We start from the raw sequence: 18538 nt of genomic DNA, 5'->3' as shown, positions 1-18538 counted from the left end.
TAAATATGGATCTCTTCCAGTTGGTTGGCCAGGGAGCTGTCTTCCAATTTCCTTGGCATAGAGGAGTGACCACTTCCAGGCTGCATCCATTTGTCAAAACATCTTAATAGGTATTCCATCAATTCCTGGAGCCTAGTTTTTCACCAGTGTCTTCAGTACAACACAGACTTCTTCCTTCAGTACCTTTGATTGGTTCTTGAGCATATACTACTTCCTGAAATGATGGAATGTCAACCAATTCTTTTTGGTACAATGACTCTGTGTATTTCTTCCATGTCCTTTTCATGCTTCCTCTTTCATTCAGCATTTTGCTCATAGAATCTTTCGGTATTGCAACTCAGGTCTTGAATTTTTTCTTCAGTTCTTTCAGCTTGAGAAATGCCAAATGTGTTCTTCCCTTTTGGTTTTCTAACTCCAGGTCTTTGCACATGTCATTATAATACTTTATTTTGTCTTCTCTAGTCACCCTTTGAAATCTTCTGTTCAGCTTTTTTATTTCATCATTTCTTCTGCTTGCTTTAGCTACTCAATGTTCAAGAGCAAGTTGCAGAGTCTCTTCTGACATACATTTTGGTCTTTTCTTTCTTTCCTTTCTTTTTAATGATCTTTTTGCTTTGTTCACGTATGATGTCATTCCATAACTCATTTGGTCTTTAGTCATTAGGAATCAGTGGGTCAAATCTATTCTCGAGATGATCTCCAAATTCAGGTAGGATATACTCAGGGTTGTATTTTGGCTCTCATAGATTTGTTCTAATTTTCTTCAGCCTCAACTTGAACTTACATATGAGCAATTGACAATCTGTTCCACGGTCGGCCCCTATTCTTGTTCTGACTGATGATATTGAGTTTCTCCATCATTTCTTTCCACAGATGTAGTGAATTTGATTCCTGTGTATTGCATCTGGCAAGATCCATGTGTATGTTGTTGTTGTTAGGTGCTGTCGAGTTGGTTCCTACTCATAACAACCCTATGTACAATAGAACAAAACATTGCCTGGTCCTGTGCCATGCTCACAATTGTTGTTATTCTTGAGCTCCTTGCTACAACCATTGTGCCAATCCATCTCGTTGAGGGTCTTCCTCTTTTTCGCTGGCCCTCTACTTTACCAGTCATGATGTCTTTCTCCAGAGAGTGGTCCCTCCTGATAACACGTCCGAAGTATGTGAGATGAAGTCTCACCATCCTTGCTTCTGAGGAGCATTCTGGCTGTACTGCTTCCAAGACAGACTTGTTTGTTCTTCTGGCAGTCCATGGTATAGTCAGTATTCTTTGCCAACACCATAATTCAAAGGTGTCGATTCTTCTTCAGTCTTCCTTATTCATTGTCCAGCTTTCCCTTGCATATGAGGTGATTGAAAACACCATGGCTTGGGTTAAGCGTACCTTAATCCTTAAGGTGACATCTTTGCTTTTTAATACTTTAAAGAGATCTCTTGCAGCCAATTTGCCCAATGCAACATGTCACTTGATTTCTTGACTGCTGCTTCCATGGCTGTTGATTGTGGATCCAAGTAAAATGAAATCCTTGACAATCTCAATCTTTTCTCCATTTATCATGATGTTGCTTATTGGTCCAGTTGTGATGATTTTTGCTTTCTTTATGTTGAGGTGTAATCCGTACTGAAGGCTGTGGTCTTTGATCTTGATCAGCAAGTGCTTCAAATCCTCTTCACTTTCAGCAAGCAAGGTTGTGTTATCTTCCATATGTACAGACTGTGTTTATTTTGTTGAAAAAAACATTTGCGATGAAGAATTCATTGGTCTTGCAAAATTCTATCATGCAATCTCAGGTGGTTTATCTCACCGAGGCCATATTTTCCAACTCCTCAGCCTTCTTTGTTTCCAGCTTTTGCCTTCCAATCACCAGTAATTATCAATGTATCCTGATTGCATGTTTGATCAATTTCAGACTGTAGAAGTTGGTTAAAATCTTCAATTTCTTCATCTTTGGCCTTAGTGGTTGGTGTGTAAATATGAATAATAGTTGTACTAACTGGTCTTCCTTGTAGGCATGTGGATATTATTCTGTCAGTGACAGTGGTGTACTTCAGGATAGATCTTGAAATGCTCTTTTTGGCGATGAATGCAATGCCATTCCTCTTCAATTTGTCATTCCCAGCATAGTAGACCATACGATTTTCCAATTCAAAATGGCCAGTACCAGTCCATTTCAGCTTAGTAATGCCTAGGGTATCGATGTTTATGTGTTCCATTTCATTTCTGACAATTCCAGTTTTCCTAGAGTCGTACTTTGTACATTCTGTGTTCAGACTATTAATGTTTGTTTGCAGCTGTTTCTTCTCATTTTGAGTCATGCCAGAACAGCAAATGAAGGTCCTGAAAGCTTGACTCCATCCACGTCATTAAGGTCGACTCTACTTTGAGGAGGCAGCTCTTCCCTAGTCATCTTTTGAGTTCCTTCCAGTCTCAGGGGCTCATCTTCTGACACTATATCAGACTATGTTCCCCTGCTATTCATAAGGTTTTTGCTGGCTAATTTTTTTCAAAAATAGATTGCAATCTTTTCCTCACTTATTTAAAATACTGAAGTTATCACATATTAGGTTATTTTATATACTTGAATCAATTAATAGAATTTATATTCTCATCCTCAGATTTATTTTTCTATTCCTGTGTTTATACTGAACTCGATGGTGTTGGTGGTTCTGTGGTTAGTAGAAGAATAGAGTTGTTATCAACTGAGATGGAGCAGATTTGTGGGGGGAAATCAATAGTTTAGTTTGCAGCATGTTAAAATTAAGATGTCTGCTAGATATCCACATGGAGATACTGAGTAGTCAATTGGTTGTTTATGTTTGGAGTTTGGGAGACAGCTCTGTGCTGGAGATATAAATTTTGGAGTCATACATGATTTTTCCCCTGGTGCCATCACTTTCTCCTTCTTGTCTTTTTGTTAATTTTTTTTTTTTTAGTGAAGTGTATATGACAAAACATTTGCCACTTCAACCTCCTGTATAATTCAGTAACATTAATTACATTCACCATGTTATAGATCCATCACCACTATCCATTCGCAGATTATTTCATCACTTGTAACAGAAACTCAGTGTCCCTTAAGCAATAACTTCCCTTTCCCACTGCCACCCACACTAATAAACTTTGGTCTTTATGCATTTGCCTATTCTAGGTATTTCATATACGTGAGATCATATAATATTTTTCATTTTGTGATTGACTTATTTCACTCTGCATGTTTTTATGATTCATCCGTGTTGTAGCTTGTACCAGAAATTCATTTCTCTTTATGGCTAAACAGTATTCCATTGTAGGCATACACAACATTTTATTTATCTATTCATCTGTTAATGGACACTTGAGTTGTTTCCACCTTTCAGCTATTATAATAATGCTGCAATGAACCTTGGAAACCCTGGCGGCATAGTGGCTAAGTGCTACGGCTGCTAACCAAAGGGTCGGCAGTTCAAATCTGCCAGGAGCTCCTTGGAAACTCTATGGGGCAGTTCTACTCTGTCCTGTAGGGTCACTAGGAGTCAGAATCGACTCGATGGCACTGGGTTTCTGGGCAATGAACCTTGGTAAGTATCTATTTGAGTCCCTGCTTTCAAGTCTTGTGTATATACCTAGGAATGAAAATTCTGGATCATATAATTCTATGTTTAACTTTTTAAGGAACAGCCAAACTGTTTTCCAAGGTGGCCGCACCATTTGACAATCCCACCAGCAATGGATGAGGGTTCCAGTTTCTCCACATCCTAGTCAACACTTAAAGTTTTTCATTTTTCTGATAACAGCCATCCTACTGGGGGTGAAGGGGTATTTTATTGTGGTTTTGATTTGCATTTCCTAATGATTAATGAAGTTGAGCATCTTTTCTTGTGTTTAATGGTCATTTGTATATCTTCTTTGGTGAAATGTCTATTCCAGTTCTTTGCCCATTTTTTGATTGGGTTGTTTATTTTAAAGTCATGAGATTGAGATCACGAAGGAGCGAGTCTGGACTGTGAAGAGAGAGTCAAGAACTGAGCCCTGCAATACTCCACATTAAGAAGTAAGAAGTTGGGGAGAAGAAGAAAACCAGCAAAACAGACTGAGAAGTGGTGGTCAGTGAGATGGGAGGAACACCAGGAAAGTGAGGAATCTTGGAAGACAGATGAAGACTGGGTCCGAAGGAGGAAAGTCTGATCTACTGTGTCAAATGCTGCTGTGAGATCAAGAAATGACCTTTAGATGTAGCAATGAGGAAATCATTGATGCCCTCAAAAAGCCCAGTCACAGGGCAGTGGGAGAGGCAAGAGTCAGACTCTTAGCAATTTAAGAGAGAATGGGGGCTGAGGATTTGAAGATACCAAGTAATAAAATTCTTTCCAGGATTTTTTTTACTAACAAGGGAGCAAACAAATAGTAAAAGTGGTAGGATGACCGAGATTAAGAGAACATTTTTTACGATGGGAAAAATAATAGCATGTTTGTATGCCGAAGGGAATGAGTTAGTAGAAAGACTGATGGTTTGGTGTGAGAGGAGAGTTGATGGAGCAGTGTTATTCAGCAGACAAGAAAGGATGGGATCTAGATGTGGAGGAATTACTCTAGAAGAGTGGTACCTACTAAACATAAAAATGTACACAGTATTTAGCCTGTGATCTATTTTTGGAAATCTATCCTATAAGAATGAAAGCATCACTGCAGAGTAAATGAGGATGTTTATTGCTGCATTTGAGGGCAGGACAATAAACTGGAAACAACCTAAATATCCATTGATAGGAAAATGGTGGAACACAGATGATACAGCTGTTTAATGGAACACAATGAATCTATACAAAAGAACAAGTTTTAGCTCTATTATACTAGAGACTATCCATCATCATGTGTTAAAAGAAAAAAAGCAAGTGGCAAAATAATGTGTATGGGCTCATTCCCTTTTTGTTTCAAATACAAATTCAACATGTATTTTGATGTTTGTAAATGTTTATATGAGTACAGAAAATGGAGCAACCTTAAGGTATGAAAATTATCTCAGATGGGATAAGCATCGGAGAAGGTGTGGGGCAAAAAAGCTATGGGTTAGCCTGTTTTTCTACCCCAAAATGCCCACACTTTGGTCTCATAATTAAGTGCATCACAGAATAATTTTCCCTATACTGTCTTTGCAGTTTGTAGAAATTATCACATTATATCCTAGATGATTGTTTATACATCTATCTACTCACTAGATATAAATTCTTTGTAAGCAGGGAAAAGATATATTTGTGTTTTTTATTCTAATAACTTGCAAAGGTAAAGTGCTTTAAAAATGTATTTTTTTGAAAAACAATGAAACTAAATGGAATTGCATGAAATGGCACGTCTGACCTTAAATCCGTCTAGTCTATGTTATGTTCTTTCAGATATGACATAATAAACACACGCCTGCTCTTAGAACCCCTAGAATCTGACCTGGACAAGATGACCTGGGGAATTTTCTGCAGTCATCCCTGAATTGCATTGCATTGTCATTTCTAGATTGTCAAAGGCGGGGGAGGGGAATGGTGTTTCCATCCCTATTGTTGGTTAATTGGATCTCTATCCAACTAAATTGTCTGGAGAAGAGCACAGAGAAAAAAGATGGGCTAGTTTATTGCTTTTTTTTTTTTTAACATTGACTTTATTTGATTTAACATTTTCTAAAAAGACTTTTCTCAATGTCATAATTAAGAATTAAAAATTTCTACAACCTTTTGTAAAACTCTGTAACAGACTCTCCATTCAATACAATAGTTCTAAAGTACCATCTGGACCAGCGGAAGCAGCAGCCAAGGAGGCCTACAAACAGATACCTCAAAGGGACTCTCAGGCTCAACAAACTAGTGACCCCAGCCCACACCGTAAGGTGAGTCTGAAAGGGAAAGGAACCCAGTGAATGGACAATTAATCTGGACCAGCTAGTAATACTGTAAGAGGTTTGGTGAACCATTTCCTAGTTTGGTGAATACAGTCAAGACAGTATGTGATCAAAAAAAAAAAAAAAACTAGGAACATTTAAAAATATTTATCTCCAATCCTAACAGTGCTACATATTTAGGATAAAAAAAATTTTGGAAAAGTCAGAAAAGAGGAAAGAACAAAATTAAAATTACAAGAATCCAAGGTATAACCACTCATAATACTTTTGGTGCATTTTCTTCCGTATAAACATTTTTAATACAGTTTAGGTCATATTGCAAAAGTTATTAATTCTATAGTTCTATATCAGTGTAAATTATATGGTGAGTCTTTCCTATTGTCATTAAAATTCTTCAAAAGCATTTTAATGGCTGAAACATTTTCATTTAAAGGGCTGTAAAAAAAAATTTTTTTTATCATTATTTAACCCCTTCTCTGTTGGATATCTGGGTCATTTTCATGTTTATTGTAATTTAAAAATTTGCAATTAAAACCCTTGTACATAATTCTTTGCATACTGTTCTCCAATTATTTCCTTATCAAATATTTCTTGAAGCAGAATCACTGGAATGAAAAGTGGGAACATGTAAGGTTCTTCATACTGATGGCAAAATTTCTTTTTAGAAAGGATTTATCAAGTTACATTCTAGAGAGTGCAAGTACCTATATCACTTGATCTTTCCTGTTTCCCTACTACTGTGTTTCATATTTTGCGAATTTTATGAACAGAATATATTTTATTTGCCTTAATTTATATTTCTCTGATTAGGAGTGAAACGAAACTTTTCCTCCATGTTTTAGAAGGCTGTCCTCATATGGTTTGGTTTACATTTTCTCTTCTACAAATCATGTGTAGGTATCCTTTCCCCATTTTTATTGGTGCATCAATGTTTGATTTATTAATGTATTTGAACTTTTTATATTTTGAGTTTAACTAATGGAAATCTTTTTTCCTGGTTTATTTCAGTTTTGTTTATTTATTTATTTTTGTTTTGAAAATGCAATCAATCTTTTCCTTTGTGATTTCTTAGCGCTGCTTTGTGCTTGGAAAAAAACCTTCCCCGTTGAGAACTCTGATTACCCTTGAAACCAGTCCTACTCACAGCTGCCCCATGTGTGTCAGAGCAGAGCTGTGCTCCATAGGGTAGCTGGCAGGACTTTCTTCTGGGGCACCTTCCAGTGGACTTGAACTTTTGGTTAGCAGCTGAGTGCATTAACCTTTTGCACCAGCCAGAGACTCTGTATTTTTACGTGGTTCAATTATTTTTTGCATTTAACTTTTAAACTGACCTGACTTTTCTTTTGATACATGATAGGAGGTAAAGATAGTCCCCATTCCTGCTTTTTACTTAAAAAGCCAATTTTGTCTACCCTTAAAAAAAATCTTTTCCTTTTGATTTTTGTGTAATGGCTTTATCCATTGCCATCTAGTCAATTTTGATTCATGGCAACTCTGTAGGACAGAGTAGAACTGCCCCCTAGGGTTTCCAAGGAGTGACTGGTGGATTTGAACTGTCAACCTTTTGGTTAGCAGATGAACTCTTAACCACTATGCCTCCAGAGCTCCGTAATAGCTTTAGTATATACTAGAATTTTCACCATTTTAGAATGTGTCTGTGGCTATCTGTTCAGCTAAATTGCTTTTAAGTTTATTCTTACATAAGAACAATATTGTTTGAATTATTCTAGCTTTATGATACCATTAATATAATACAGAGCAAATTTCCCTTTTTATTTTTTAAGTGTTAGCTATTATGAAACAATTATTCTTCTAAAAGAGCTTTAACATCTTTTAGTAAAGTGAGGAAATTATCTACTTCAAATTTTCAAATTAATTAGTTAAGAAAGGTATTTTAAAATAATCACTTTATTTATTTTCAAATCTTCAAATTTCTACTTTAATTCAACTCAGATATGCTCAGCCTTTACCCCGAAAGAGTAAAGTCACATTTGTATCAAAAGGATCGAATCAGAAAAGCTATAATATTCTCAAAATAGATTAACTGCTAGCCAGCCTTCATCTATTTAATATAATCAGTTTCAAAGTTTTCCTGAAGAATAGTGTAGACCAGGCTAACCTGATGTTTGCAAGAATAAAGTTTTCTATCCAGGTAAGAATTATGAATTAATAGCAAGAATGGTGTACTGGTACACACAATTAACTGTAGTATAACATATTGCTCCTTTGTGGCATGTATTGGAAGACTGTTGCAAAGTCCCTTCAGGAAATAAAAACTTATCCTCATTTACATGTAGCTGTAGCTGAGCAACATGAATTTTCTCTTATCTGTTGCCACCAAAGAGTAGGCAATTCTAACCCCAACAATGCCTGCCACCTCTGATACGCAAACAATGAATGTATTGTTCACTGCCATAGTGGACAAAGTTCAGCTTTGAGAGGATGGTTCCTAAATTTATATCCTAAAGGTAAGCTGAATTTGACTCTGCTACCTTTGAATTATTCCATTGTCCATAGATATGAGGTCTCCCTCCACCCAAGACTTCTGAATATAACTCACTTTCTTGCAAACAAGCTTTCTTCTGCCCACAGGGCCTTAACTTGTCAACTTATTATCATTGATGTTATTCAAAAAGTGGGAGAAAAGAGAATGCATCTATATATAAGGAAAATGTTTAAGAATTTTAAAAGAGGAAGAATGAGAGAGGGAGGTAAAGAAAATGAGATGAGGGAAGGAACTTTAAAAAAATCTCAATGAAATTGCTTCATCAAAGGGATTAAAAATGCTATCCTGTTTTGTTTTTGTTTTTGTTTTGATGTGTGCATTCTGCAAATACTTGATCTTTTTTTTTTTTTGGCTCAGCTGTTTATTTGCTCTCCACTTGTAGTTTTCCCCTCAATTATTGTAATCAGCACAGTCTGTTCTCAAGGAAAGTCTTCAGAATATGATCATCTGTAATACTATTCAATCATCAAAGAGAAATTAGAGTTCCCATATTGCAATGTTCCGGGTAGAAGTGTGAGTGGTGAGTAAATCTCTCAAGCACCCTGTACCAAGTGCCTTTGTGCACTGGGGCCTGCGGGTACTTTAATCGCCAGCTGTCCTGGGTCGCCCACTCCAATCGCTCCTTGGTTCTCAGGGAGCCATGCGCTGCCCAAAGAGCTGGAGTTACCGGTGTTAGGACAAATAAAGAGCTGCTCAGTTCCCAGTTTCAAACAATAAAGGAAGAAAGGGCATTGCAGACATTTTTCTTTTGGCCTAAAACTCTTTTTTTCTGGGGGAAGATATTTGAAAGAGACTTTGCTGTTTGGTCGCCCTCCTTTATTTCACTTTCCTTTTTCCTCCCTCTCGCTGCCATTTTTATTTTTTTCTTGTGCTTTAGGTGAAAGTTTACGGAGCAAATTAGTTTTTTATTAAACAATTAATACACAATTTGTTTTGTGACGTTGGTTGTCAACACCGCGACGTGTCAACACTCTCCCTTTCTCGACCTCTGGTTCCCCATTTCCATTCATCCAGTTTTCCTGTCCCTTCCTGCCTTCTCGTCTTTGCTTTTGTGCTGATTTGTCCAATTAATCTCTTGTACACGGTTGAACTATGTGTGTTATTGTTTGTTTTAAAGGCCTGTCATATCTTTGGCTGAAGGGTGGACCTCAGGAGTGACTTCAGTACTAAGTTAAAAGGGTGTCTAGGGGCCATACTCTCAGGCTTTCTCCAGTCTCTGTCAGACGAGTAAGTCTGGTCTTTTTTTGTGAGTTTAAATAATGTTCAACATTTTTCTCCCATTCTGTCTGGGACCCTCTACTGTGATTCCTGTCAGAGCAGTCAGTGGTGGTAGCCATGCACCATCTAGTTGTGCTGGACTCAGTCTGGTGGATGCTGTGATAGTTGTGGTCCGTTAGTCCTTTGAACTAATCTTTCCCTCCTGTCTTTGGTTTTCCTCATTCTCCCTTGCTCCAGAAAGTGTGCGACCAGTGGCCGCTCAGAAACTTTTAAGACCCCAGACACTAATCACCAAAGTAGAATGTAGAACATTTTCTTTATAAACTATGTTATGCCAATTGAGCTAGATGTTCCCCAAGACCATGGTCTCCAGAGCCCTTAGGCCAGTAATTCAGTCCCTCAGGGAGTTTGGTTGTGTTTATGAAGCTTCTGTGACCTTATCTGGATCGAGATGTGCTGGCTGCCCCAGTATTGTGTACTGTCTTACTCTTCATCAAAATTACCACTTATCTATTGTCTATTTAGTGTTTTTCCCTCCCCATTCCTCCCTCCCCTCCCCTCCCCTCCCTTGTAACCTTCAAAATCATTTCTTTCTGTGTGTAAACCTTTCCATGAGTTTTTATAATAGTGGTCTCATACAGTATTTGTCCTTTTGTGATTGACTTATTTCACTCAGCATAATGCTTTCCAGATTCATCCATGTTGTGATATGTTTTGAAGATTAATCATTGTTCTTTATTGCTGCGTAGTGTTCCACAGTTTATCTACTCATCTGTTGATGGGCACTTAGGTTGTTTCCATGTTTTTGCTATTGTAAATAATGCTGCAATGAACATGGGTGTACATATGTCTATTCATATGATTCTTATTTCTCTAGGATGTATTCCTAGAAGTGGAATTGCTAATCATATGCGATGTGAAGAGCTAGGTGGATGGAGATAGAAAAGAAAGAAGAGAGAGAAAAGCAAAAAAAAAAAAAAAATGACAGTGCCATCGCAGCCAGTGGGTGGGTGCAGGGCAGATCCAGGGAGGCCGAGTGCCTATGAAGCTGTAGCCAAGTGGTGTGGCATGGCCTGTTGAGAAGGGACAGAGGTGGTGCATGGGCCAGAGAAAGGAAAGGAAGGAAAAGAGAGAGAAGAAACAAACAAAAATATGGCACTGAAGAAGTTGACCGTTGAGTATGGGACAGAACCAGGGTGGTACCAAGCTGGTGTCTCTCTTCTTAGGTGTCTCAGCACAGCCTGTCAGGAAGGGGTGAGGCAGTGCAGGGGGCTAGGTGGGAGGGGCAAGGAAAAGGGAGAAAGAGAAAAAGAAAAAATATATATGGCACTGAGGGAGCCAGCTAGTGGGAGCGGGGTGGACCCAGGGTGGCAGTAAGCCAGTGTCTCTCTGGCCTAGTGACTGGCCCGTTGAAAAGCGGTGGAGGCAGCATACAGGTCAGAAGGGCGAGGGGTGGGAAAGTGTGTATCTCTGGTTACCACGTGCTCTATCTCCTGTTGAGATCTCCGTGAAGTTGCCTTCCCATACTCCCTGTCCGGGGTAATCCATTTGGGCTATATCTGTGCAGACATCTTCTTATGCTCTTTCAAATATGTGTGTGCACATGCATGAGAACTCAGAGCAAATCAAACGTATCTTATTAAATCTAAAAACCGAGAAACTTGCACACATACTCAAGAAGGCATGTAAAATGTTTTCACTGCAGCATTGTTTATAATTTTGAAATATTGGAAACAACGTAATGTCCTTCAGTTGAAAATGACTAAATGAACCATGGTATCTATTCTATGAGGGCATTAGTGACTCTGTGGTAGAATTCTCACTTCCATACAGGATACCCAGGTTAGATTCCCAGCCAGCGAACCTCACACACAGCTACCGCCCATCTCTTGGTGGAGATTTGACTGTTGCTATGATGCTGAATATGTGTCAGTGGAGCTTCCAGGCTAAGACAGACTAAGAAAAAAGGTCTGGCAATCTACTTCCAAAAATCAGCCAGCAAAAACCCTATGGATCACAACAGTCTGATGCACAACCTGGCACAGGACTTCCATTGGCTGTGAGTCTGGGCCAACTCAATGGCAGCTAACAACAACATTTATTCTACAGAAATACCAGGCAGCAGTTAGTTAGAACACCGGAGGTCCATATGTTCGAACCTAAAATGCTTATCAAATTACAGATCAATATTACCAGATTTCAGAGTCAGATCTTGGTTCCAGACTATGGAGCTACCTTTCACAAGGGCCAGGAGGATGGGGCTAGATCCACTGCCCAAAACTGAGACAGCAGGGCTGCCATGCCCAAGGAACAAAAGAACGGGCCTGCCAGGGCCAAGGGGGTACAGTTGCCCCACAGATGGATCAGGAAAATGAGGCCACCCAAATGCAAGGGAGTAGAGTCTTAGCTCCAGTGAGCCTGGAAGACTGAGCGCAGGACCGAGGGATCTCCAGTGGCCAACACCCAGAGTGTGGAGAGCAGGGACATTAAGTAAATGGTCTCAGAGAACAGGGATTATTTTCAAGCCTTGAGAGCTAATGTAATGTGTTCTGCTGACTTGCTTGGTGCCTGTTATCCCTTCTTTCCTTCCAATTTCTCTCATATGTAATGGAAATGTTTAGCTTGTGCCTGTTCCACCATTTTACTTTGGAAACAGATAACTTGTAGTCTAGATTTCGCATATGAAGAGGAATTTTTGTATTTTGGACTTGGAGTTGATTTAAGACTTTTGCTTTGATATGATGAGGTGAATATGTTTTACATGTGGCAAGGACATTAATTTGGGGGAGCCAAAGGGTGGAATGTTATGGATTAAATTGTGTCACCCAAAAATATGTGTCAACTTGGCTAGGCCATGATTCCGAGTAGTGTGTGATTGTCCACCATTTTGTCATCTAATATGATTTTCCTATGTGTTATAAATCCTACCTCTATGAAGTTAATGAGGCAGGACTCAATCTGTAAGATTAGGTTGTGCCTTGAGTCAGTCTCTTTTGACATATAAAAAAGAGAAGCAAGCAGAGAGACAGGAACCTCATGCTACCAAGAATGAAGAAAGAGGAAGGGGATGCATCCTTTGGACCTGAGGTTTGTACACTGAGAAACTCCTAGACCAGGGGTAGATTGATGAAGAGGGCCTTCCCCCAGAGCCAACAGAGACAGAAAGCCTTCCTCTGGAGCTGGTACCCTGAATTTGAACTTCTAGCCTCCTAGATTGTGAGAGAATAAATTTTTCTTTGTTAAACCCATCGACTTGTGGTATTTCTGTTATTGCAACAACTAGATAACTAAGACAATTAATACATGATAACACTGATGCAAAAAAAACTTTTTAAAGATAAGCTTTCATATTAGTTATATAATGTTCACTGATTTAAAAGCTGTGCTAGGCATGTAGAAGCTGTTTGAGGATTTGAATGAAGAGACATGGCACTCGGAGGGGCCACAAGAGGCTGCACACCTACCATAGAATATGACTTTAAGTCTGTAGCTCAGTTTCTTTCCTTGCCCTCTCTCTTTTTCTTTCAGGCTGTTCCTCCCATTGGTCAGTCCCTCTACAGATCATTTGCAGGGAGGAGAGAAAGTTGCAGAGTCTGGCTGTAGCTGCTTATAAAATTTGAGTAATGAAATCTAATCTCCCATCCTGACCTCTGGGACAAGAGCTGGGACATGGTGCCCCAGAAGCCTGGGCCAGCTGCCCAGTTCAGCCATGTATAAGAGACCAAATGGGCAACAGCTGTCCAGAAGCAAAGATGAGAAGGCAGGAAAGGACAGAAAAACTGGACAAATAGACATGGGACTCTGGGGTGGAAAGGGAGAGAGTGCTGACACATTCTGGGGATTGCAACCAAATGTTGCAAAACAATTCGTGTATAAATTTTTGAATAAGAAACTGATTTGTGCTATAAGCTTTCATCTAAAGCACAATTTAAAAAAAAATCAGGAGACACATGGAGTCACCATGAGTTGGAATTGACTCAACGGCAATTGATTTATTTTATCGATATACAATTCACATACCATACAATTCACCCATTTAAAGTGTACAATTCAATGATTTTTAATATATTTACAGATATGTGCAACTATCACCAGAGTTAATTTTGGAACATTTTTATCACCTCTAAAAGAAACTCTGTACCCTTTAGCTATCACCCCCCACATCCCACATCTCCTCACTGTCAGCCCCTTGTAACCACTAACCTCCTTTCTGTCTCTCTAGATTTCCCTGTTCTTGATTTCCATATGAATGAAACGATACATCATGTGGTCATTTGTGGCTGGTTTCTTTCACTTAGCATAATGTTTTCAAGGTTCATCCATGTTTAGCAATTATCAGTTCCTTATTCCTTTTTATGACTGAATAATATTCCATTGTACGGATATACCACATTTTCTTCATCCATTCATGTTTTTGGACATTGGAGCTATTTTCACCTTTTGGCTGTTGTGAATAATGCTGCAATTTCTTCTTATAGATGCCTTTGGGGAAAGACATGTTTGGGGCAGCAATGTAGCTCAGGCAAAACATTATTGTAACTTATTTTTTAAACCTAAAGCATTTCTTTTATGCTTTAAATCTTTTTGAGGAGATCTATTGCGTCCAAATTAGAGCATGTGACTGGACTTTGATCATATGAATATCTGCATCGTTGAACATCGACATAACCCCAAACACCAGTCGCTTTTGAAAATAGGCTTTTGTGTCTTTGAAAAAAATCATTGTTTAAAATGTGTTCCTATGACAAATTTCTAGAAATGTAGATTTAGCTCAAACCACAAACTTACTTTCTCTATTTCTTGCTTCTCTAGACTATGGTCAGCATTAGGAATGAACTATGGAAGACTCATGAATCCGTGAACTTTCTCCATAAGGAAAGAAGGTAAGGACCAAATGTGTATTCCCAAATACTGACAACAAAGACAAATCAATAGCATTTCCCTTTACTTTTATAGGAATATTTTCTACGAAGATTTTACCATGCTTTTCTTTTTAACATTGGAAAGATATCGCTTACACAAGAATAAACACATAAGAGATAATAAAGAGATAAAAGGCTAGCAAGGCAGACTCCAGGTCATCTGAAAATTATTTTTAAAATAACCCAAACTGTTTGTTGACAGTGGAGATTTGCCTGAATACTACTGAGCTCCCTGTTGCTAGAAATATTGGCACCAGGTGAATTGTGTTTTTCAGAAATACTCCGTGAGAATTTCTCCTTTAAACAAAAGAAGAAAAAAATGGCAGGGTAATGGGGATGGTGGACAACATGGGAGAAGGAGAGTGTATCGTTAGGGCCATAGCAAGCTCAGAACTTTGGGTACAGAGAACACTGTCTTAGAGAGGCTTTCTGAGAATGTTTCTGTGTTATCTGCTGTGTAAAACCCTGGGATGACTCCTTTCTGAAAAACCTATCATAAAGATCTACTGGAAAATCCAATCACGATCAAGATTGTTAGAGTCAGATTTCTGTATTCCCTGACTGTAATTGTCTGGAAGTTTGAAGGGTATCTTTCAAGGGAATCCTCCTTTGGATGGGTTCCCAACTAAATTCCAAGGCCTCTTTAAGCTCTATAGCAATTAGGAACATTTAGAAATGTTGCATTTCACATCAGAGGACTGATTTGCACAAATTGCACAAATATACCAACAATGCTGATCAAAGAATAAAACTCTAATTTAGTCAATTTTGCTTGTACATGTACTATGTGCCATGGATTTTTTCTAGGCCTGGGTCTGATACTACAGCAATAAACAAAATGAAAGAAAAAAAAAATACTTGCCTTTTGGAACTTATATTCTAATGGGAATAAAGAGACTAAAAGCGAGTATTGCCATTGTTAGATGCCATTGAGTCAGTTCTGACTCATAGCGACACTATGTACAACAGAAAAAAACACTGACTGGTCCCGCACCATCCTCACAATCGTTGTTATATTTGAGCCCATTGTTGCAGCCACTGTGTCAGTCCGTCTGTTTGAAGGTCCTCCTCTTTTTTGATGACCCTCTACTTTACCAAGCATGATATCCTTCTCTAGGGACAAAGTCTTTCCATCCTTGCTTCTAAGGAACACTCTGGCTATACTTCTTCCAAGACAGGTTTGTTCATTTTTCTGGCAGTCCATGATATATTCAGTATTCCTCACCAACACCATGATTCAAAGGCAACAGTTCTTCTTCAGTCTTCCCTATGCACTGTCTAGCTTTCACACGCGTATAGGCAATTGAAAATACCATGGCTTGGGTCAGGGGCACCTTAGTTCTCAAAGTGACATCTCTGTTTTTAACACTTTAAAAAGACCTGAAGGTAAATAAGCCTAAGTAATAGAAAAAATAAAATAATAAGTAAGATACAGTAGGCTAGACAGCGTGACTGTCTAGAAGTTTGAGGGCTTGTGACCGAGCCAAAATCTAAGATCTCTTCAAACTCTGCAGCAATTAGGAATTTTAAAGGCCATGGACACAAATCAAGCAAGGAAGAGGAAAGTAGGTGCCAGGGCGAGCTTGGGGGTTATTGATTTCAAGTAGGGTAGTCAGGAAGGACCTCACTATACATTTGGCGTGTGAATGAAGACTTGAAGGAAGTAAAAGAGTTTGCTCAGCAAACCTGGGGGAAAAGGAGGGAACCAAAAGTACAAAGACTCTGAGGGGGTACATTCCTGGTGTGTTCAAAGAATAACAAAGAGATCTGTGTGACTGAAGGGCAGTGAATGAGGAGGAAGAAGTAGGAGATGAGATCAGAGAGGCAAAGGGGAGACTTAGCCATCTTGTAGGGTCATCATGTAGGGCCTTGTTGGCTTCTGTAAGAACCTCAGCTAACGCTGCGTGAGGAGGGGAGCCACTGAGGGCTTTGAGCAGAGGAGTAACATGATCTGCCTTTTCAAACAATTATCCAGACTGTTTGGTTCTTTCTTAAACCAGTGAACAGCTAGACTTGGAAAGAAAAGTCAAAAACCCACAATTCCTGAACTGAATCACTGTTCCTTCCCTGCGGTCTTTGACAAACGTTAAGTGGTTAGCCACGATATGTATATGATATGTACATGAGTGTGTCTAGACAAAAGGATAATGCCTAAGGCCAGTATTCAAATTTAAATAGCCATCAGAGGTATGCTGTCAACAGTAATCCTTGGCATGCAAGATGAGCTTTCTGAAACACATCTACAGCCAATGAATTTCTTAGTGGAATTGTGTAATAATGGATAGAAAGGGCAGGGGTGCATAGTGAACAGTCAAACAGTTTCACATGGTATTGATCAATGTCAGATAATAATTGAGGTGCAGGCTTCCATAGGGAAGACGTGGAGCACATCTTGCTAGGGTGCTAGTTAGTGTGCTGGCCTCTTGCCCTTCTAAAGCACTCAAATCCCTTCTTTTTGCAGGCTCCTTGAAAAACAGTTAAACCGATGCAAAGACAGATTGCAAGCACTGTGCGCCTCCCAAGAAGAAAAAAATAGTAGATTCGAAACAAAGATTCGCCAGCTCACAACCAACCAGGACAGCCTGTGGACCAAGCTACAGCAGATGGGAGAGGATCTCCAGGTATCAAATGTGTGAGACACTGGCCAGCTGGATTACCTAGAAGTCAAACCTCTGTCTCCCACCTGAGGGAGGGCTGCATCCTGAAAAAGTTCTTTACAGCCTTGGTTCCTAAACATTGGGTCTCAGATCTTTTACATTCTTAAAAATCCTTGATAACCCCAAGGAGTTTTGCTTCTGTAGGTTCTATCACTATTTACCAAAATCAAAATTAAAAGTGAGAAATTATTAAATATTTCACAAATTAATTTTAAAATAAAAATAATAAACCCATTATATATGCATATATATTACACATATGTGCACATATATACTGAGTTTATATATGTATGTATGTGTGTGTGTATATATATAACATTTTTAAACTAGATTTTTTAAAAAAACAATGAGAAGAATGGCATTATTTTACATTTTTATAAAGCTCTTTAATATCTGGCTTAATAAAAGATGACCAGATTCTCATATTTGTTTCTGCATTCAACCTGTTGCAAGATGTTGTTTTGGTTGAAATATATGAAGAAAACCTGGTCTCACACAAATTATTAGCAGTTGGAAAAGAAAAAGGAATATTTTAGTAGCACAATGGTTAAGAGCTTGGCTGCTAATCAAAAAGTTGGCAGTAAGAATCTACCAGCCATTCCTTGGAAACTTGATGGGGTGGTTTTACTCTGTCCTGTAGGGTTTACTGTGAGATGAAATCGACTCGCCAGCGATGGGCTTGGGTTTACTTTAGTAGCCTTTTCAGGTAATTGGCGACATTCTTCTCTGGTACTACACTAAAACATAATAAATGATAGTTTCTTAAAGGATAGTTACAATATGGTAGCCGAACCATATCCATTTCACACTCTGTTTTAATAAAACCCAGTATTCTATTGTGCTCTTTGAATGCATCTTCTACCCAGCCATGACTTTGTAGCAACATGCACTGGTCATTTAGAAAATCTTAGTTCACTGACCCACACCAAACATCCTAATACTTACCCATTTAATTATACAATATATTTTAACAAATCACCTTCAATTAACATCATCACTAATCTTATCAGAAACATCTTTAAGAATCTGAAAGCTCTCAAGCTTAGGATGGCAGATACAAGTTTTCTAAAATTCTAATTTTTGTTTGAAAGGTCAACTGTCATAATTTACAAAACATACCATTGTTTCCCTTGCAGTGATAGTCTCACTTCATTCATTTTTGTGACAATGTCTGCCAGATACCCAAGTCTGAGTACCCATAGTCCGTCAGTCATTCTTTTACACAAATGCTTTTTCTCATGGTGAGTTTTGTATTCGACTATGTTTTATGCACATTTCCCATTTCATCACCCATAATGTGAGAAAGATATGTGCTATTATTAATAAAATTAATAACTTTTACTACTCCATCAAGTGTGGAACTGGCACTTT

The 18538-nt window shown here is 38.6% G+C and overlaps 1 protein-coding gene across 1 annotated transcript in view; it reads left to right on the top strand.

The window, feature by feature from the left end:
- The window catches only part of DYTN (dystrotelin), a 59038-nt gene that overhangs the window by 29960 nt on the left and 10540 nt on the right, over positions 1–18538 (top strand). The window contains exon 10 of the mRNA XM_049887977.1: positions 16972–17131. Coding sequence (XP_049743934.1) covers positions 16972–17131 — 160 coding nt within the window. The remainder of the gene's footprint in view (positions 1–16971; positions 17132–18538) is intronic.

The sequence above is a fragment of the Elephas maximus genome, chromosome 6, assembly GCF_024166365.1.
Source record: "Elephas maximus indicus isolate mEleMax1 chromosome 6, mEleMax1 primary haplotype, whole genome shotgun sequence".
NCBI lineage: Eukaryota > Metazoa > Chordata > Mammalia > Proboscidea > Elephantidae > Elephas > Elephas maximus.
The sequence above is the reverse complement of the archived record's forward strand: the minus strand, read 5'-3'. Positions and strand labels throughout refer to the sequence as shown.